This window comes from Malania oleifera, chromosome 1 (genome assembly GCF_029873635.1).
Source record: "Malania oleifera isolate guangnan ecotype guangnan chromosome 1, ASM2987363v1, whole genome shotgun sequence".
Lineage (NCBI taxonomy): Eukaryota > Viridiplantae > Streptophyta > Magnoliopsida > Santalales > Ximeniaceae > Malania > Malania oleifera.
This window is the reverse complement of record NC_080417.1, coordinates 62,775,785-62,791,773: the sequence shown is the minus strand read 5'-3', so window position 1 is coordinate 62,791,773 and position 15,989 is coordinate 62,775,785. Positions and strand designations below refer to the sequence as shown.

The 15,989-nt window shown below is 32.7% G+C and overlaps 1 protein-coding gene across 1 annotated transcript; it reads left to right on the top strand.

Moving 5' to 3' along the window:
- The first annotated feature begins 12,460 nt into the window (after positions 1 to 12,460).
- On the top strand, positions 12,461 to 14,754 carry LOC131156852 (probable pectinesterase/pectinesterase inhibitor 51). The gene is made up of 2 exons (XM_058110750.1): positions 12,461 to 13,558; positions 13,897 to 14,754. The coding sequence occupies exons 1-2, from the start codon at positions 12,547 to 12,549 to the stop codon at positions 14,580 to 14,582; spliced, it is 1,698 nt and encodes a 565-aa protein (XP_057966733.1). The 5' UTR covers positions 12,461 to 12,546; the 3' UTR covers positions 14,583 to 14,754.
- Positions 14,755 to 15,989: the final 1,235 nt, after the last annotated feature.

The following is a 15,989-nucleotide window of genomic DNA, read 5'->3' as shown; positions in this document are numbered from 1 at the left end:
CCCAATTTTTTTCTAAAATGGACAAAGATTCTTTACTATTCACACAAATGGTTCCCCCAACCCTATACAAAATGGATATAGAGCTTGGAATTAGCATGATTATGCTTTGGATTCACCACAAGTAAGAAAAGGTTGGGTGTTTTCTAACTTTGAGAAAAAAAAAAAAGAGTTTGAAAACAAGCTCAGTCACAATGGCCATCACAGCGTTCTTAGCTTTTATCAGCACCGGATTGCATTACAAACAAGTACCCAATTACTTGTACTGATGTGGTTCTCTTTTAATTTCCCTAGACATGTTTGTTTTTATATGCTAGTTGGTGGGGGAATAACCTCTTTAATCATAACATAATTAATTAATAATTGGAGGAGATTGGACCTCTAGTGGTTTTTTTTTTTTTTTTTTTGTCAAATGCACAGTTAAGACAAGGGCCACCTGGTTTTTGGATGCCCAACAACTACAAAAGTCTACAGGAATGCCTTTGTACCCTTCAATCTTTGTAGGCTTTCTTCCCTAGGATGGTATAGTACATGGGGCAACCTCAATTTGTCATATTTGGAAGGCTATGAATAATGCCTTATTTGATAGTATCCTAATCAACACTAAAAGACTCATTCACTCCATCATTTTTTATGTTCAAACATAATGCTTTGGCATAAATAATTTGAGGTCATTTTAAAGCTAATCTTGGGTTTAGCTTATTGTATTTGTATTTAAATTTCCTTTTGAACTAATATATTTTGCTTTACTTTTTTTCTTTTTTTTTTAAAAAAAAATGAAGAGAAAAATATCACAAAAGGAATTAAATAGAGAGAGAGAGAGAGAGATTGTAATTTCGGAAACCTCTTTAAATATAAAATCAGTTTGCTAATTTTTTAATTGGATACATAAAAGTAAGATAATTATCATGATGCATTCTTTGACCTTGAAAAACTAATACTATTTTATGATATTTTTGAGCTTGAAAATTAGAAAATTCTAACCACGTCAATGCTTTTTCTATAAAGCTAAATAAATAAAATTCTAATTTAATGTAATGACCTACAAATAAACAATTTTATATAGTGACATTAAAAATTGTGTACGCATTCACAAAACTCATCACTATAAGAAGAAGATAGTTCTTTACAGACGATATATCAAATTTATTCTCTCTAAATTATTAAAATATAGCATATGACTTTATCTGTTAAATCCTTAACTTTAAATAAATAACAATTTTAGAGTTAACTTGATTTTTGGCCAAATTTAACGTTGTGGAATTATATTATTATTATTATTATTATTATTATTATTATTATTATTATTATTATTATTATTATTATCAAAACATGTGTAATAATAAGCAGCTAATAAAATTGAAAAATAAAAAAATTTAACCAATAAAAGAAGTATTCTATAGAGTTTAAAAAATGTCAAGAACACCTAATTTGAGAAAGATCATGGGTCCATGGGTGCTTTTAATTTTTGAAATTTACTTAATTCTAATCATAAAATGTTTAAATTGACTTGATTCCCACCAAATTTAGTTGTACACAATTCAAGTTAAATTATATTTATCACTTTTAAAAATGCATACAATAAAAGTCAATGGAATCAAAAAATTATGGTAAATAAAAAAATAATTTAAATTTTTAAAAATGTTCAACATCCCAGATTTTGAAAAGCTCATGGTTGCATTTAATAGAATTTTAATTCTTGAAAAAATCAATTTTCAAAATTGACTTTATTTTTCAGTCAAATTTAGGACTACACAATGAAGACTACACTATCATTATTTAAAAAAAAAAAAACACCTATAAACACTCGGCCACATTTAATTTTCGAAATTTACTTGATTCTAGAATCATTCCATTTTCATTTAAAATACATGTAATAATAAGCAACCAAAATGATCAAAGAGTAAAAAAAAATTAACCAATAAAATTTCAATTTTGAATTTAAAAATATTAAAGACCCCAGAATTTAGTTTCAAATTCACAAAACATTTCCAAAAAAAAACTAACATCAAGTAAGAAAATCCACCAAAAAAATCAACATGTCAAGTCATGTTAATTTAAATTTGAAAATCCACATGATTGATAAGCCAATTTTCATTCTCAAATATCCAATCTTAAATAGATACATTTAGTGTATCTGCTAAATATGTAAATAACAATAATGATTATCAAATATAATCTAAATGGTATTAATTTAAAGTATTGTGTCTTATTGGAGCATCTTAGCGGTCAAAGTTCGAGACATTCTTGTCGAAAGTCTTAGGTTGAAATCCTTGAAGGTGTGGGAAAAGATATAGGATTAGGAGATGGCTACCTCCATTGTGTTACGCGGGCCTAGTACGGGCTTCTAGTTGACGAGAAAAAAAAAAAAAAACCCTTGTACATGTCTAGTTAATGAAATTTTGACAACATTTCTCAATAACATCTCTGTTTTTTGATGTGTCACATTGTGATTCAACAAAATTTATATTCAAATTTCAATCTATATAGAAATAACTCTCAATCATATTACTATTAGATTTTGCTTGCCAATTATGAATTGAGAAGCGATATCAACATCTAAATAACCCATTAGAATTCATAACAAATTAGGAATTCTTACAAAACGTTCCTTAATCAACAAATATTTTCAGCAAAATAATAATGACTGCCAAATAGTTGAAATTGACTTGTTTTTTTTAGCTAAAATAAACTACCAGTGAAGACTTTGGTAAAACTATAGCTTGAATCAATAGTTCTCACAAACACTTAGGAGTTCCATATATATAGTAAGTACAATTCATAAATTTGAAACATGTCTCCGAGTTGACTTTCTTTCTAATCTTAATAGTCACAATCTAATGATAACTTTAGTTCCAAAATTTGCTTAGTGTAAAACCGTTAGAGTTGTTATAGAATTGCAACAGATCAAATATTCTATCTTCTACAATGGACTTAGATATCTTCTAAGATAATGTAATACTTTTAATTTTTTTTATGGTAGTATATTAACTATATCTTGTGCATGACTAAATAAGCACACACATAGAGTTTGAGATCTTATGTTGCCAAAAAACACTTCTTTTTTTTTTTTTGCTACAAAACATGTTTTTCATCTTTCCTCATAGCCAAAGCATATAAACAAACACAAAAATGTTGATTTTTTTTTTTATATCTATTATCAAATAAATAATTAGTCACCTAGAAAGGAACATGAAGCTTCTATGATGTTGCCATGAGTGCTAAAACAATCACTTATATATCACAATACACAAAAAGTATCGCACACATAGGATTAACATAGCAGTCCCTTATCATTAAGATATGGTCTGTCTTGAGAATATTCCAACATATAATGACATTATTGAGTTAAACTATAGAACCAATAGACTCGTCTACTTGTTCAAATGTATCTAGTGGGATACTAGTAATAAAAAGAGTAGGATAAACACAGATACCTACTTTACTAGGGTCAATTTTAATAGGACATGGAATCAAGATGACCCCTTTGTGCTAGCAACGCAGGAAAAACAAGTGGTCTACCTTAAAGACACAAAATTGAAGGGTGATTGGCATGTGACATAAAAAATTCAATCTAGAAGTTTGTATAATATAATAGAAGTCGCAGATGGGGAGAAGAATGTAATCGAGGATGCTTTCCAACAAGTCGAGTCGTTTGTTAGTGCAACAACTCAATATGATTCCAATGTAGCCTCATTTGGTCACATTTATGTTGATGAGGAAGAAGTCAATCATATACCATTGAATAGGGTTGGTGCTACGATAGAACACGTAGGGACTAATGACATTGAAATTGATGATGTACATGTTGATTTCATCAACAATGATGCTATTGACGTCAAATATGAAACAATGGTGGTTTACTGTATTGGGGAGGAAGAGATACTAGGAAGTTACATCAGGTTTTTAGTGATGATTTTCAGCCCAAAAATGGTGTCATTTATAGTGACGGTATTAAGTTTTTAGTGACAGTCCGCCTCCATCACTAATACTCCATTATTAGTTACGATTTCCAAAACTGTTAATAATAGTGAGTTAAGATGGCAGTTATAGTCACTAATCTATTAGAGTCACCGAGTTGTCACAAATAATTAATAGTGACGGTTTTCTATTATTAATGACGGTTTTAAATAGTCACTAAAAGTCTTCTTTTTTGTAGTGCAAGAAGCAAATTTGTGAGAATGTGATTGGGACATTATTGGATAAAAATGGGAAGATGAAGGACAACGTAAATGCTCAGCTTGATATCGAGAAGATGGGAATACGACCTAAGTTGCACCTCTTTCCTAATGGAGACAAGCTTCTTATATCATCAGCATGTTATACATTGTTAAAGGATGAAAGAAGTAGTTTCTTTGAATGTTTGAAATTGGTGAAGTTCCTTGATGGATATGCATCCAACAGATTTTGATGCATAAACACGAAGGAAGGTAAAGTGTTAGGAATGAAAAGTCTTGATTCTCGTGCCCTTCTTTAAAGGGTTCCACCATTTTTCCTTCATGGATACTTGACTGACATTGTTCGCTCAGTGTTGATTGAGTTAGAAATTTTTTTCTCGGAAGTTGTTTTAGAAAAAATGAAATTAAATGTACTTAAATGGCTAGAGAATGATATTGTAATCATACTATATAAGCTAGAGAAAATATTTCCAAAAATACTCTTCCATGTTATGGTCCACCTAGTCGTCCATTTACCAAGGGAAATCATACTTGCAATACCATTGGATGTATCCAATTGAGAGGTAATTTTTATCATACAAAAATTATATATGATTTCTTTGCTTTATTTGCAGACGTCGTAATCTTATGTAAAATGCATAGGTTCTTGTCCACTTTAAAGAACTATGTGTGCAATAAGACACAACCAAAAAACTCAATCATTGAGGCATATATTGATAGTGAATGTCTTGAATTTTGCTTAATATATCTACATGATATTAATATAAGGCTCACTCATGATGAGAAAAATGCAAACATGAATGATGATGATAAAGACCAAGTGAAGGGACTTGCAGAATAGCCCTAAGATTTGGTTGTAGTGCGTATGGATAACAAAAAAAAAAAATAATCAGATTGTGCAATCCCTAATTACGTAATTAGGATTATACTTACGAGATCTGTCTGGTTTGATCCCGAATCTGTAAGTATAAAAATGAGCTCTTGAAGACGACCAGGAATCTTCTACTGTATTCCTTGAACACGCCTTACTCCTGAGAGAGTGTGCTCGTAAGCGACTATTAGGGTTTTCTTTTCTCACGAAAACATCTGCCTCTGTGAGAGTTTGCTCGTCACCCCTAGCTGCCGAATGGAGCGCATGTATATATAGGCTACAACAGGGATCTCTGGGAAAATACGATTAGGGTTTCCCACGTAATTAAGAATTCCTAGTCTGACCCGAATTCATCCTTAATTATGTTAATTATAATTCATACCATTAAAGAATTATAATTGCACTCCTTATCATATTCCAAATTAAATTTTGAGCTCCTATTATTAAATGCTTATTTATCTCCCCACGTAAAGATTACAGATATCCTTCTATTAAATTAAATTACTGAAAATTTAATTAATTGACATATTAATTCCCTGAGACCTTCCACTTGACTTATTTGATGTGCCGGATTCAAAATCCACCAGTAAGGTTTGACACAATCAAAACATATAAGCTTCCTCAAGGGGGTATTATCAATCCCGATACCGGGACTTTGATTCCATCAATAATTAATGTTCACCATACACATAATGTCATCACCCATCTTACTAAGCATTTTGACCCATAAAGAATCTCTCTTCTATGAATCAAAGTAATAAACATTATATGCACGTGTCCAATAATCATATCAGGATTAAGAACATAAGCACTTATAATAACCATGAGGTATTAATTGTTTTATATAGTCAATATAAAAACAATTACCCCAAGACGGTCCTGTTCAATACACACAAAGTGTACTAGTATAAGGAGTTGCAACTGTACCATTCCCAATAATCAAGACAGATCTATTAAAACCTTGTGCTACAGTCCTACTAACTCACTCAAAAAATGAGCAGCTCGGAAGTTATCCTAAGTATAAGAGTTCAGTCGTATAATAATTAGCCCAAGGGCCATATCGTCTCCTCAGGGAATGTAGTTTAGTTCCAAATTTTGTGTAATTCCAAAAGAAAATAAGAAAAGAAATTTTTACTGAACACAGTTTAAATTCAGTTCCTATGATGTTTGAGAATTTTGTGACGAAATTAAAAAAACGTGAACTTTTATTTATGAACTAAAAATCAAAATCCTATGTATGAAATTCCGGAAAAAAGCCTAAAGATCAAAACTTTATTAATTAACTGAAGTATTCAACCATAAAATTAAACACCAACTAAACAATTGAACTTAACCCAATTAATTAACGTAAACAAAATTAAACTTAATCCTATAATAGATTCAAACAAAAATAAATTAACCTAAACTTAAATAACAGATTAAAAAAACTTAATCGAACTTAATAAACTAAAACACAATAAACACTCAGACTTTAATTAAATTGAACTTGAAATAAATAGAACCCAACAAAATTTAAATTCTAAAGAAGATTTTTTTTTAAGAGACCAAATCGAACTTTAACAATGAAAATAACCCAACCAAAATTAACTCTAATAATGATATTAAATAAGAAGAGAAAAAAATTGCATCTAATAATAATAACCTAACATAAATTTAAAAGCTCAGAACTTTAATTAAAATTCAACTAAAAATTAACAATGATCAATCAAGTATTTAATTGCAAGAAAAGAAAAGAAAACTAGAAAACAAGAGAAGGAAAAAGAATGGAAGAGAGAGAGAGAGAGAGAGAAGTGTAAGTTTAAAGAGGCCTTCTACTACGCTGCCTCCTCGCTCTAGCAAAAGAGAAAGAAAAAAAAAATTTCTCCAAACCCTAGCCTACCCAAAGAAAAATTCCCCCAAAAACCAACTTTTTAACTTTTTTTATCATTTTATTTCTTTCCCATATTGCTTCAATTGCACATTTGAAATAGGCGCCCCAAGGAGCTCCAGCACATGGGCCTAGCATGCAGCCCTCTCACGTGATCACATCAACTTTTTTTTTTTTCTTCCTGTTGTTAATACATAGTCGATTTTGCACTTTAAACCCAATTTTGACCTTCCTACAACATGTATCTCTCAAAACTCAAAATACAAAAGTTGTACAATACTTTCTCTGATTTCCACATAACTTTAAATCGTCTCGATTAGAACTTGAACGAGAAAGTTATGCTTGGATTATGAAATTTCATCGGTTTTTAGCTTCCAATAGTTCCCCTACAATAAAAAATACAAAAAAATTCATAAATTACTCAATAAAACTCTAATATTATAAATAGAACAAAATGTTAACATATTGGGAGTAATTAGGTATTTAATTAAAAATACAAGCCTTAATGCATGAATTAAAACACCTAATTATGTAATTTAAGCACGTGATCACCCCCCCAACTAACGTTTTTGTAGTCTCTGGCAAATAACGTGAATGAATTCCAGGGTGGTGTCCACAAATACTAACTCCAACATAGATAAAATGACTGCACATGCGACCCAATCATACCATATTACATATAAGAATATAACCAACACTACAAAAAAACTTATTTTTAGTGACGAAACTATTAATGACGGATAAAATTTCGTCACTAAAAGTAGGCATTAGTGACGGTTTCAGCAACCGTCACTAATACGACATTATTAGTGATGGATTTGAAACCGTCACTAATAGTTTTGTCACTAAAACCCGAAAAATATAGTGGGAAACCATTTTTCCAACAAAAATTATCTCGGAAAAATATTAACAACGATTTCTGCGGTATTAGTGACAAATTAAATTTGTCACTAAAAGACATTTATTAGTGACGATTAAATAATCGTCACTACTATTATTTAAAAAAATAAAAAAAATAGTTCAGAGTATTAGTGACGAATATAAAGATTCGTCGCTATTAGCCCTTTATTAGTGACGGATTTGGGAACCGTCACTAATACTTCATTTATTTAAAAAAAATTAAAAAAATTTAGTTCAGAGTATTAATAACGAATCTTCAGATTCTTCACTATTAACCCCTTATTAGTGACGGATTTGGGAACCGTCACGAATACTTCATTTATTTAAAAAAATAGAAAAAATTTAGTTCAGAGTATTAGTGACAAATGTAAAGGTTCGTCACTATTAGCCTCTTATTAGTGACGAATTTGAGAACCGTCACTAACATTTTCCTTTTTTAAAAAAATAAAAATTTTTGTTTCAGAGTATTAGTGACGAATATACATATTAATCACTATTGGCCCATTATTAGTAATGAGTTTGAGAACCGTCATTAATACTTCCCTTATTTAAAAGAAATTAAAAAAAATTTCAGACTATTAGTGACGAATTTATATATTCATCACTATTGGCCCCTTATTAGTGACGAATTTTATAACCGTCACTAATACTTCCCTTATTTAAAAAAAAATAAAAAATTTTTATTTCAGACTATTAGTAACGAATATACAAATTCGTCACTATTAACCTCTTATTAGTGACGGATTTGAGAATCGTCACTAATACGTTCCTTATTTTAAAAAAATAAAATTTTATTAAACACTATTAGTGACGAATTTTAAGATTCGTCACTAATAGTTTTACACTGAAAAGCCGCACGCGGGTTCCCCAATCTAGCTTTCCCTCCAAGCCGCCTCATTTCCATCCACTCTCAATCTCTCAATCTATCCATCTCTCTTCGTCTCTCCGGTCTCTCTCTCTCAATCTCTCCATCTCTCAATCTCTCCATCTGTCTTCGTCTCTCTGGTCTCTTTCAATCTCTCCATCTCTCTTCATCTCTCCGGTGTCTCTTTCTCAGTCTGTCCATCTCTCTTCCTCGCCGTCGGCGCTAACGCTCCGATCTGTCCTCGTCACCTTCGCCGAGGAGATCCACCGCCAGAGGCCTTCAAGGTATACTCTCTCTCTCTCTCTCTCTCTCTCTCTCTCTCTCTCTCACACACACACACACACACACACACACAAAACCCTCTTTCCTTATCCAACCAAACCCGTGACTCCCATAAACAAAAACCGTTTACTTCCCCACTCCCAATTCTCCAATTTCTGTCCCGGCGGGTCCATCGCCACCGTCCAATTCTTCACTCCTCAACCCCTTCTCATATTTGTGTGTGTATATACAGGGCCGGCTCTTCACAATATGGGGCCCTAGGCGAATGATTTAATCAAGGACCTTTAATATTTTTTTTAATTTTAATTTTTATTTAAAATTAATTTTTCTAGCTTTTTGAGATGCAAAATCACTAATTAAAGTTTTATATTCAAGATTTTCAAGTATTTCTTTTTCTATTGATAACATAGCCAATCCATTTAATCTTTCTTGTGACATAGTTGATCGCAAATAATTTTTTATAAGTTTAAGTTTTGAAAAACTTCTTTCTGCAGAAGCTACTGTCACAGGTATCGTTAATAAAATTCTATAAGCAATAAATGCATTTGGAAAACAATCTATCTTTTTTATAAAGTTTAATGTTTCAATTGGTGTACTCGTTTCTTCCAAACTTTCTTTTAAAATTCTCAATTCTGAAAATAAATCAAAACCATTAATATCTGAATGTGTTCCACACTTTAAAATATTCTCAAGTGTCAAATATTTTTATTTCAAATTATTCTCATCTAATGATTTTAATACTTTTAAATCATATAAAAAACCAAAAATATTCTCATATGTTTGAAATTGTTCAAATCCACTTTCAAGTGAAATAATAGCTTGATCTATTATGTATAAGAAAAAATTAATCCTAAAAGATTCTTCAGCTGAGTGTGTTATATCATCATTAGCATTCTCATCAAATTGTTTTCCTATTAATTACACGTTTTTTACGAAATATAGGTTCAATATTCATTTCAAGGGCAATCTTTTTTACTGAAATCATAGAAGATATAAATCCATTCTCCCTATAATTTTTTAGAAAAACAATAAGACATTTTAATTGATTAATGGCGATATCAATATGCATATCTTTTGATTGTAATTTTTACTAACACAATTAACAGCAAATAGTATGTCATACAAAATAATCATTTCTAGTAAGAATTCAAAATTTTCCATTTCATAAGTTGCTATACAATAAGATTCACTCTTTGTTTTTGGATCATCACTAGTTTTTTCTAATTGAAGTAAAGCATCTCTAATTTGAGAAACTTGAAACCTTATTACCTTAACACTCTCTATTCGACTTTCCCAACGTGTTTGTGATAATGATTTTACAGTTAAATTTGGTACATATTCGGTTAAAATTTTCCATCGTTTCATAGAAGAAGAAAATAATGTATATATTCGTTGTACTACTCCAAAAAAAGTTATAACTTTAGAACAACAATTAGCCATATCACAAAGTACTAGATTAAGACTGTGACAACCACACGGAGTATAAAATGTTCTAGAATTTAAATCTAATAGTTTCTTTTATACACCTTGTTGTTTTCCTTTCATATTAGATCCATTATCATATCCTTGCCCTCTTATATTCTCAATACTAAGTTCAAATTTTTGTATGACATTTATTAATTCATTAAAGAGTCCTTCTCCTGACGTATCATCTACTTTTAGAAATTCTATAAAATGTTCTTCTATTTTAATTGGACTTGTAGAAAGATTCAAATATCGTATTATTAAAGACATTTGTTCTTGATGACTTACATCTGGAGTGCAATCGAGTATGATTGAATAATATTTTGATTCATTGATTTGCTTCATAATTTTATTTTTAATATTAAGAGTTAATAAATTTATCAATTCATTTTGCATATTATGACCAAGATAATGATTATGAATTTCACCATGTTGAAAACGTCGAATATGTTCTTTCATTATTGGATCAAATTCTGCAATCATTTCAATTAAACTTAAAAAAATTCCATTATTCTCTTGATAAATTCATTCATTTTTCCCACGAAATGCCAAATTATTTTTAGCAAGAGTTTTCACAACAGAAATAATTCTCAATAATACTTTTTTCCAGTATTCTTTTTCTTTGTTAATTTGTTCTTCTATATTTTTATCAATTGTTATATTTTTTAACAATCTTAACTCTAAATCAGCTCATTTACTCATATTAAAAATATGTTCTTCACTAATTTCGTGACTTTTAAGTTTGGTACTAAGATTTTTCCAATCTTTACACCCTTCATTAGCTAGTTGTTGGTTATTTAATTTTTGACCAAATAACTTACAACAAAAACAAAATACTCTATCTAAATCTTTAGAATATATAAGCCATTTTTTATCATGTTTCTCTCCATTTGATAATTTTCGAATATAATATATATTTGAAAAATGTCTTGAATTTTCATCTTTTGGAAAAATTAAATCATTATCCCTAATAGGGCATTTTTCAACTAATAAATTTCGTAATTTGCTATCTATATTTTCTCAATATTTTGGATCATAAATATTATCATCATTATTTATTTTTTTTTCTTCTATATTGTTAAAATGTCTTTCAAAAGAAATATCATTAGTGAACATTTCCTGTATATCAATATTATCTTTATCACTATTATTATTATTATTATTATTATTATTATCTATCATTATATTAGATTCTAATTCCATCTCTGGAATTGATTGCTCGTTTCTTGGAGGATTTTCATCTTGTTCATTTATATTTTGCTTAGAACTAAAAATAAATTTGTCAAGAGCTCCTTTTGAGATGACACTAATTCTTCTATTTTTTTTTTCTTTATTCGTTTTTCGTATCCGGATTCATATTTTCTTGTTGACATAGTTAAATTTCAAAATTAATACTATAAATTGACAAATTATGTAAACAAATAAAAATAAATTTAATAAATCTATAGAAATAGTAGATTGAAATAATATAACCTGATTATTATTATTATTACAAATCGATCGGTGAGCGAGACTTTAGAGATATCGGATTCTTGCCGGATACAGCGGTCTATCCTCAAAGCTTCCAAAATCTAAGAAAAAATAGAAAGAAAAAAAAATTCAGAGTGAAAATAATAGAAAAATAATATACAAACATTGAAATCAAAATTAGAGTTGAAGAAAATTACAGAGAATCGTAGGCCCGAAGATGATGAACACAATAGTTGGAGCAAAAATCATAGAGAGACCAAGAGATGAGAGTGAGAGAGTGTGAGAGATGAAAAAAAAATTTTAGAGAGACTAAGAGAGAGAGATGGGAGTAATATATAATTTGAAATACAATAAAATTGTTAGTTGGGAAGTATAAGACTTGAAAAAATAAATTTAAATTATATTTATTTTATATTTTAAAATATAATTTTATTTATTTATTAGTTGGGAAGTCAACTATGGGAATAGAGTATAATAAATAATATTAATATTATTTAATTAAAAAAATTTTGGGACCCTAAAAGTATATTATTATATTAAACAAAAATTGAGAGACCCAAAAATTTGGGGACCTTAGGCGGCTGCCTTAATGGCCTAAGGGCAGAGCCGCCTCTGTGTATATATATATGTATATGTGTAAGCTCATTTTATCATGCGCAGAAAACCCTTCAGACTAAAACCCACTCCCCACTCCTCTTTCCTCCTCATCGCCATGGCCTCTCTCTCCTTTCTCGCTCTTCTCTCTCTCCTCCTCTTCTGCTCTCTCTCCTCCGCCCTCCGCCACCACCATCACTCCCGGCCGTCGCCCTCCGTGGTCGCGATCCCGCCGGAGATCAGCCAAGCCTGCAACGCCACACGATTCTCAGATGTCTGCATAGCTGCCCTCACTCAACCGAGTCGGGTCCCTCCGAAAGCTAGTCCGATTCAGATAATCCAGGCCGCCATCCAGGTCTCCTCCGAGAACTTGGGGACCGCCCAGACCATGGTGAAGCGCATCCTGGACTCCTCCGCCGGCAGTCTCAACCGCACCACCGCATCCAAAAACTGCATCGAGGTGCTCGCGAACTCCGCGTACCGCACCTCATCGACGGTCGACGCTCTGCCACGCGGCAAGATCAAGGACGCCCGCGCCTGGATGAGCGCGGCCCTACATTACCAGTACGCCTGCTGGTCCGGCTTGTCCTTCGCGAACGACACTGGACTGGTGAATGAGACGATGTCGTTTCTGGACTCGTTGACGCAGTTGACCAGCAACGCCTTGAGCATGATCTTTGCATACGACGCGCTGGGAAACGACACCGGGTCTTGGGTTCCGCCCCAGACGGAGCGGGACGGGTTCTGGGGGAGAGCTGGGTCGGGCGGCGGGGCGGATCTTGGATATAAGGGCGGGATTTCGGCGGGGTTGAAGGCGGACGCGACGGTGTGCAAGGACGGAGCCAAGGGGTGCTACAATACGGTGCAGGAGGCGGTGAACGCTGCTCCGAGCCACGGGACGCAGAGGTTCGTGATACAGATCAAGGCCGGAGTGTACGAGGAGATGGTGAGGGTTCCGTTGGATAAGACACATTTGGTATTTCTGGGGGATGGCGTGGGCAAAACCGTCATTACGGGATCGGCGAATGCGGACCAGCCTGGCGTGTCTACCTACAACACGGCATCTTTGGGTAAGTCCTCAAATTGATTGACTCCATTTCATGTCATTGAGCGACTGCCATTAGGGACAAAAGGATGTGGGACGTCTCTAACCTTCAAAATTTGGTAAAAAATATAATTTTTTCTTTAACATTTTTAAAAACAAAAGAGTGATGGATAACACTACTAGGAAACATTGGACTTAATTGTTTTCCTCATTATATATATATATATATATATATATATATATATATATATATATATATATTTAAGGTTCGAAATTCGGATAATATCATTTCATATATGGGCATGTTACAATGGGTCTTTCACCCAGTAATGTGCAAGTCCTAATAAGAGTTGCACCCTTCAGCGGTTCTTGGAGATGGATTCTGGGCGAGTGGGCTGACAATCCAGAACACGGCGGGGTCGCAGGGCCACCAGGCCGTTGCCTTCCGATCAGACAGCGACCTATCCGTCATCGAGAACTGTGAGTTCATTGGCAACCAAGACACTCTGTATGCCGACAGTTTGCGCCAATTCTATAAATCCTGCACCATCCAGGGAAATGTCGACTTCATCTTTGGAAATTCGGCTTCTGTCTTCCAAGACTGCACCCTCCTTGTTAGTTCTCGGCAGCCCGATCCCCAGCACGGTGAGAAAAATGCTGTCACGGCGCAGGGTAGAACTGACCCTGCCCAGGCCACCGGCTTTGTTTTCCTGAATTCTCTGGTGAATGGCACTGCCGAGTACATGAAATACTTCTATGAAAAAGCTATAGTGCACAAAAACTACCTGGGAAGACCTTGGAAGATGTATTCAAGGACAGTTTTTATACAATGCCAGTTGGAGGCTCTTATTAGGCCGGAAGGATGGCTGGTATGGAAGGATACGTTTGCATTATCAACTTTGTATTATGGGGAGTTTCAGAACGAAGGGGCGGGAGCCGACTTGAAGGATAGAGTGAATTGGAGCAAACAGATTCCGCCGGAGCATGTGAATGTATATTCTGTGGAGAATTTCATCCAAGGCAGTGAATGGATTCCAACATCTTCTTGAACTTTTTCTTCATTCACAACAATTACAATAATGTCTTGGAATCATTAAAGGTATATTATGTTATATATTTATGTGTGACTATGGGGCGCGGAGAGAAGTCTCTCTCTCTCTCTCTCTCTCTCTCTCTCTCTCATAATGAAAGCTTTATGGCAGGGTGTATTTTTACTCAAAACAGCGTATATCATTCGTGGGTATGTAATGCCCTATATCACATCCATTAAATAGTTATAACAAAAAATGTTTTTTCTTTTTTTCTAATGAAAATTTGATTTTTTAATTAAAAAACACTGGTAGTAGGAGAACTATTTATAAAATGAGTGCTTAATATTTCATTTATTGTCATCCTTAGTGTTGCACTTGTTGGATATATTCGAGTATGATAGGTATGTCAAATGATTGCCCTCTATTAGTAAGTTATATCCCACTTAGAGAGCTGTGGACAAATCACTATGAATAAATTAAATAAGCGCTTAATATTTCATCTATCATCATCCTTAGTGTTGCACTCATTAGATATACTCGAGTATGGTAGGTATGTCAAATGATTGCCCTCTATTTCTCTATACAGTTAGCAATATCCCTGTCGTTGTCAAGCATGTACTTTATAGCAAGCTTATAAAAGAATGTCATGCTTGACATAACAACATTCTATTAATCTCACAATGCAAATGTTGAACTGCATTGTGGATCTCATTGATATCTCTAAAGAAGTCCCCTCACGACAAAGTTTAGGTACTAGTGTCATAAATGTTCGTAACTATCGCATTGGTGAAGAGCAAAGTAATTCCATTCCGTTGCCTTTGTAGAACCAACTACTAATGACCATACTCACATTCGAGATCCTTATCCAATTTCTCGTCATTATGAAGAAATCAATATCGAGTAGCCATTAGCTCAAAGGTATAGTTTTTGCTATATACTTCCTTATACAATGGGAAATGAACTAATTTATAATTTCACATTTGATGTGTTGACTTCTTGAGTCTGATATCTATTTTGATACTGACAAAGCACCAGTATTTTATGTGTGTTTAAATATATGAACAGGTCTAAATTTCAGCACACATAAGATCAAGGAACTTGGAAGCCAAAAGAAACTCGAAGATCATATGTATTTGACGCATTCCATGAAGACACACGAGTAAGAAGATTGAAGACATTTGTTCTTATTGTAAAATGCATTTTGTTTTACATTTTGGATCTGTAGTATTTGCATATCATGCATGATAAGAATTAAATGCTCAAAGACCATAGAATGACCTTAAGGATCACCAATCGATCAACGCTGCATTTTTTGGCTTAATTTAAAAGGTTAGGTCATAGACTGACCTTAGGTCCCCAAGCACCTTATAACGAGTCCCCTATAACTTAAAAGTTATACTTATGTGAATAGGGGTGACTTCAAAT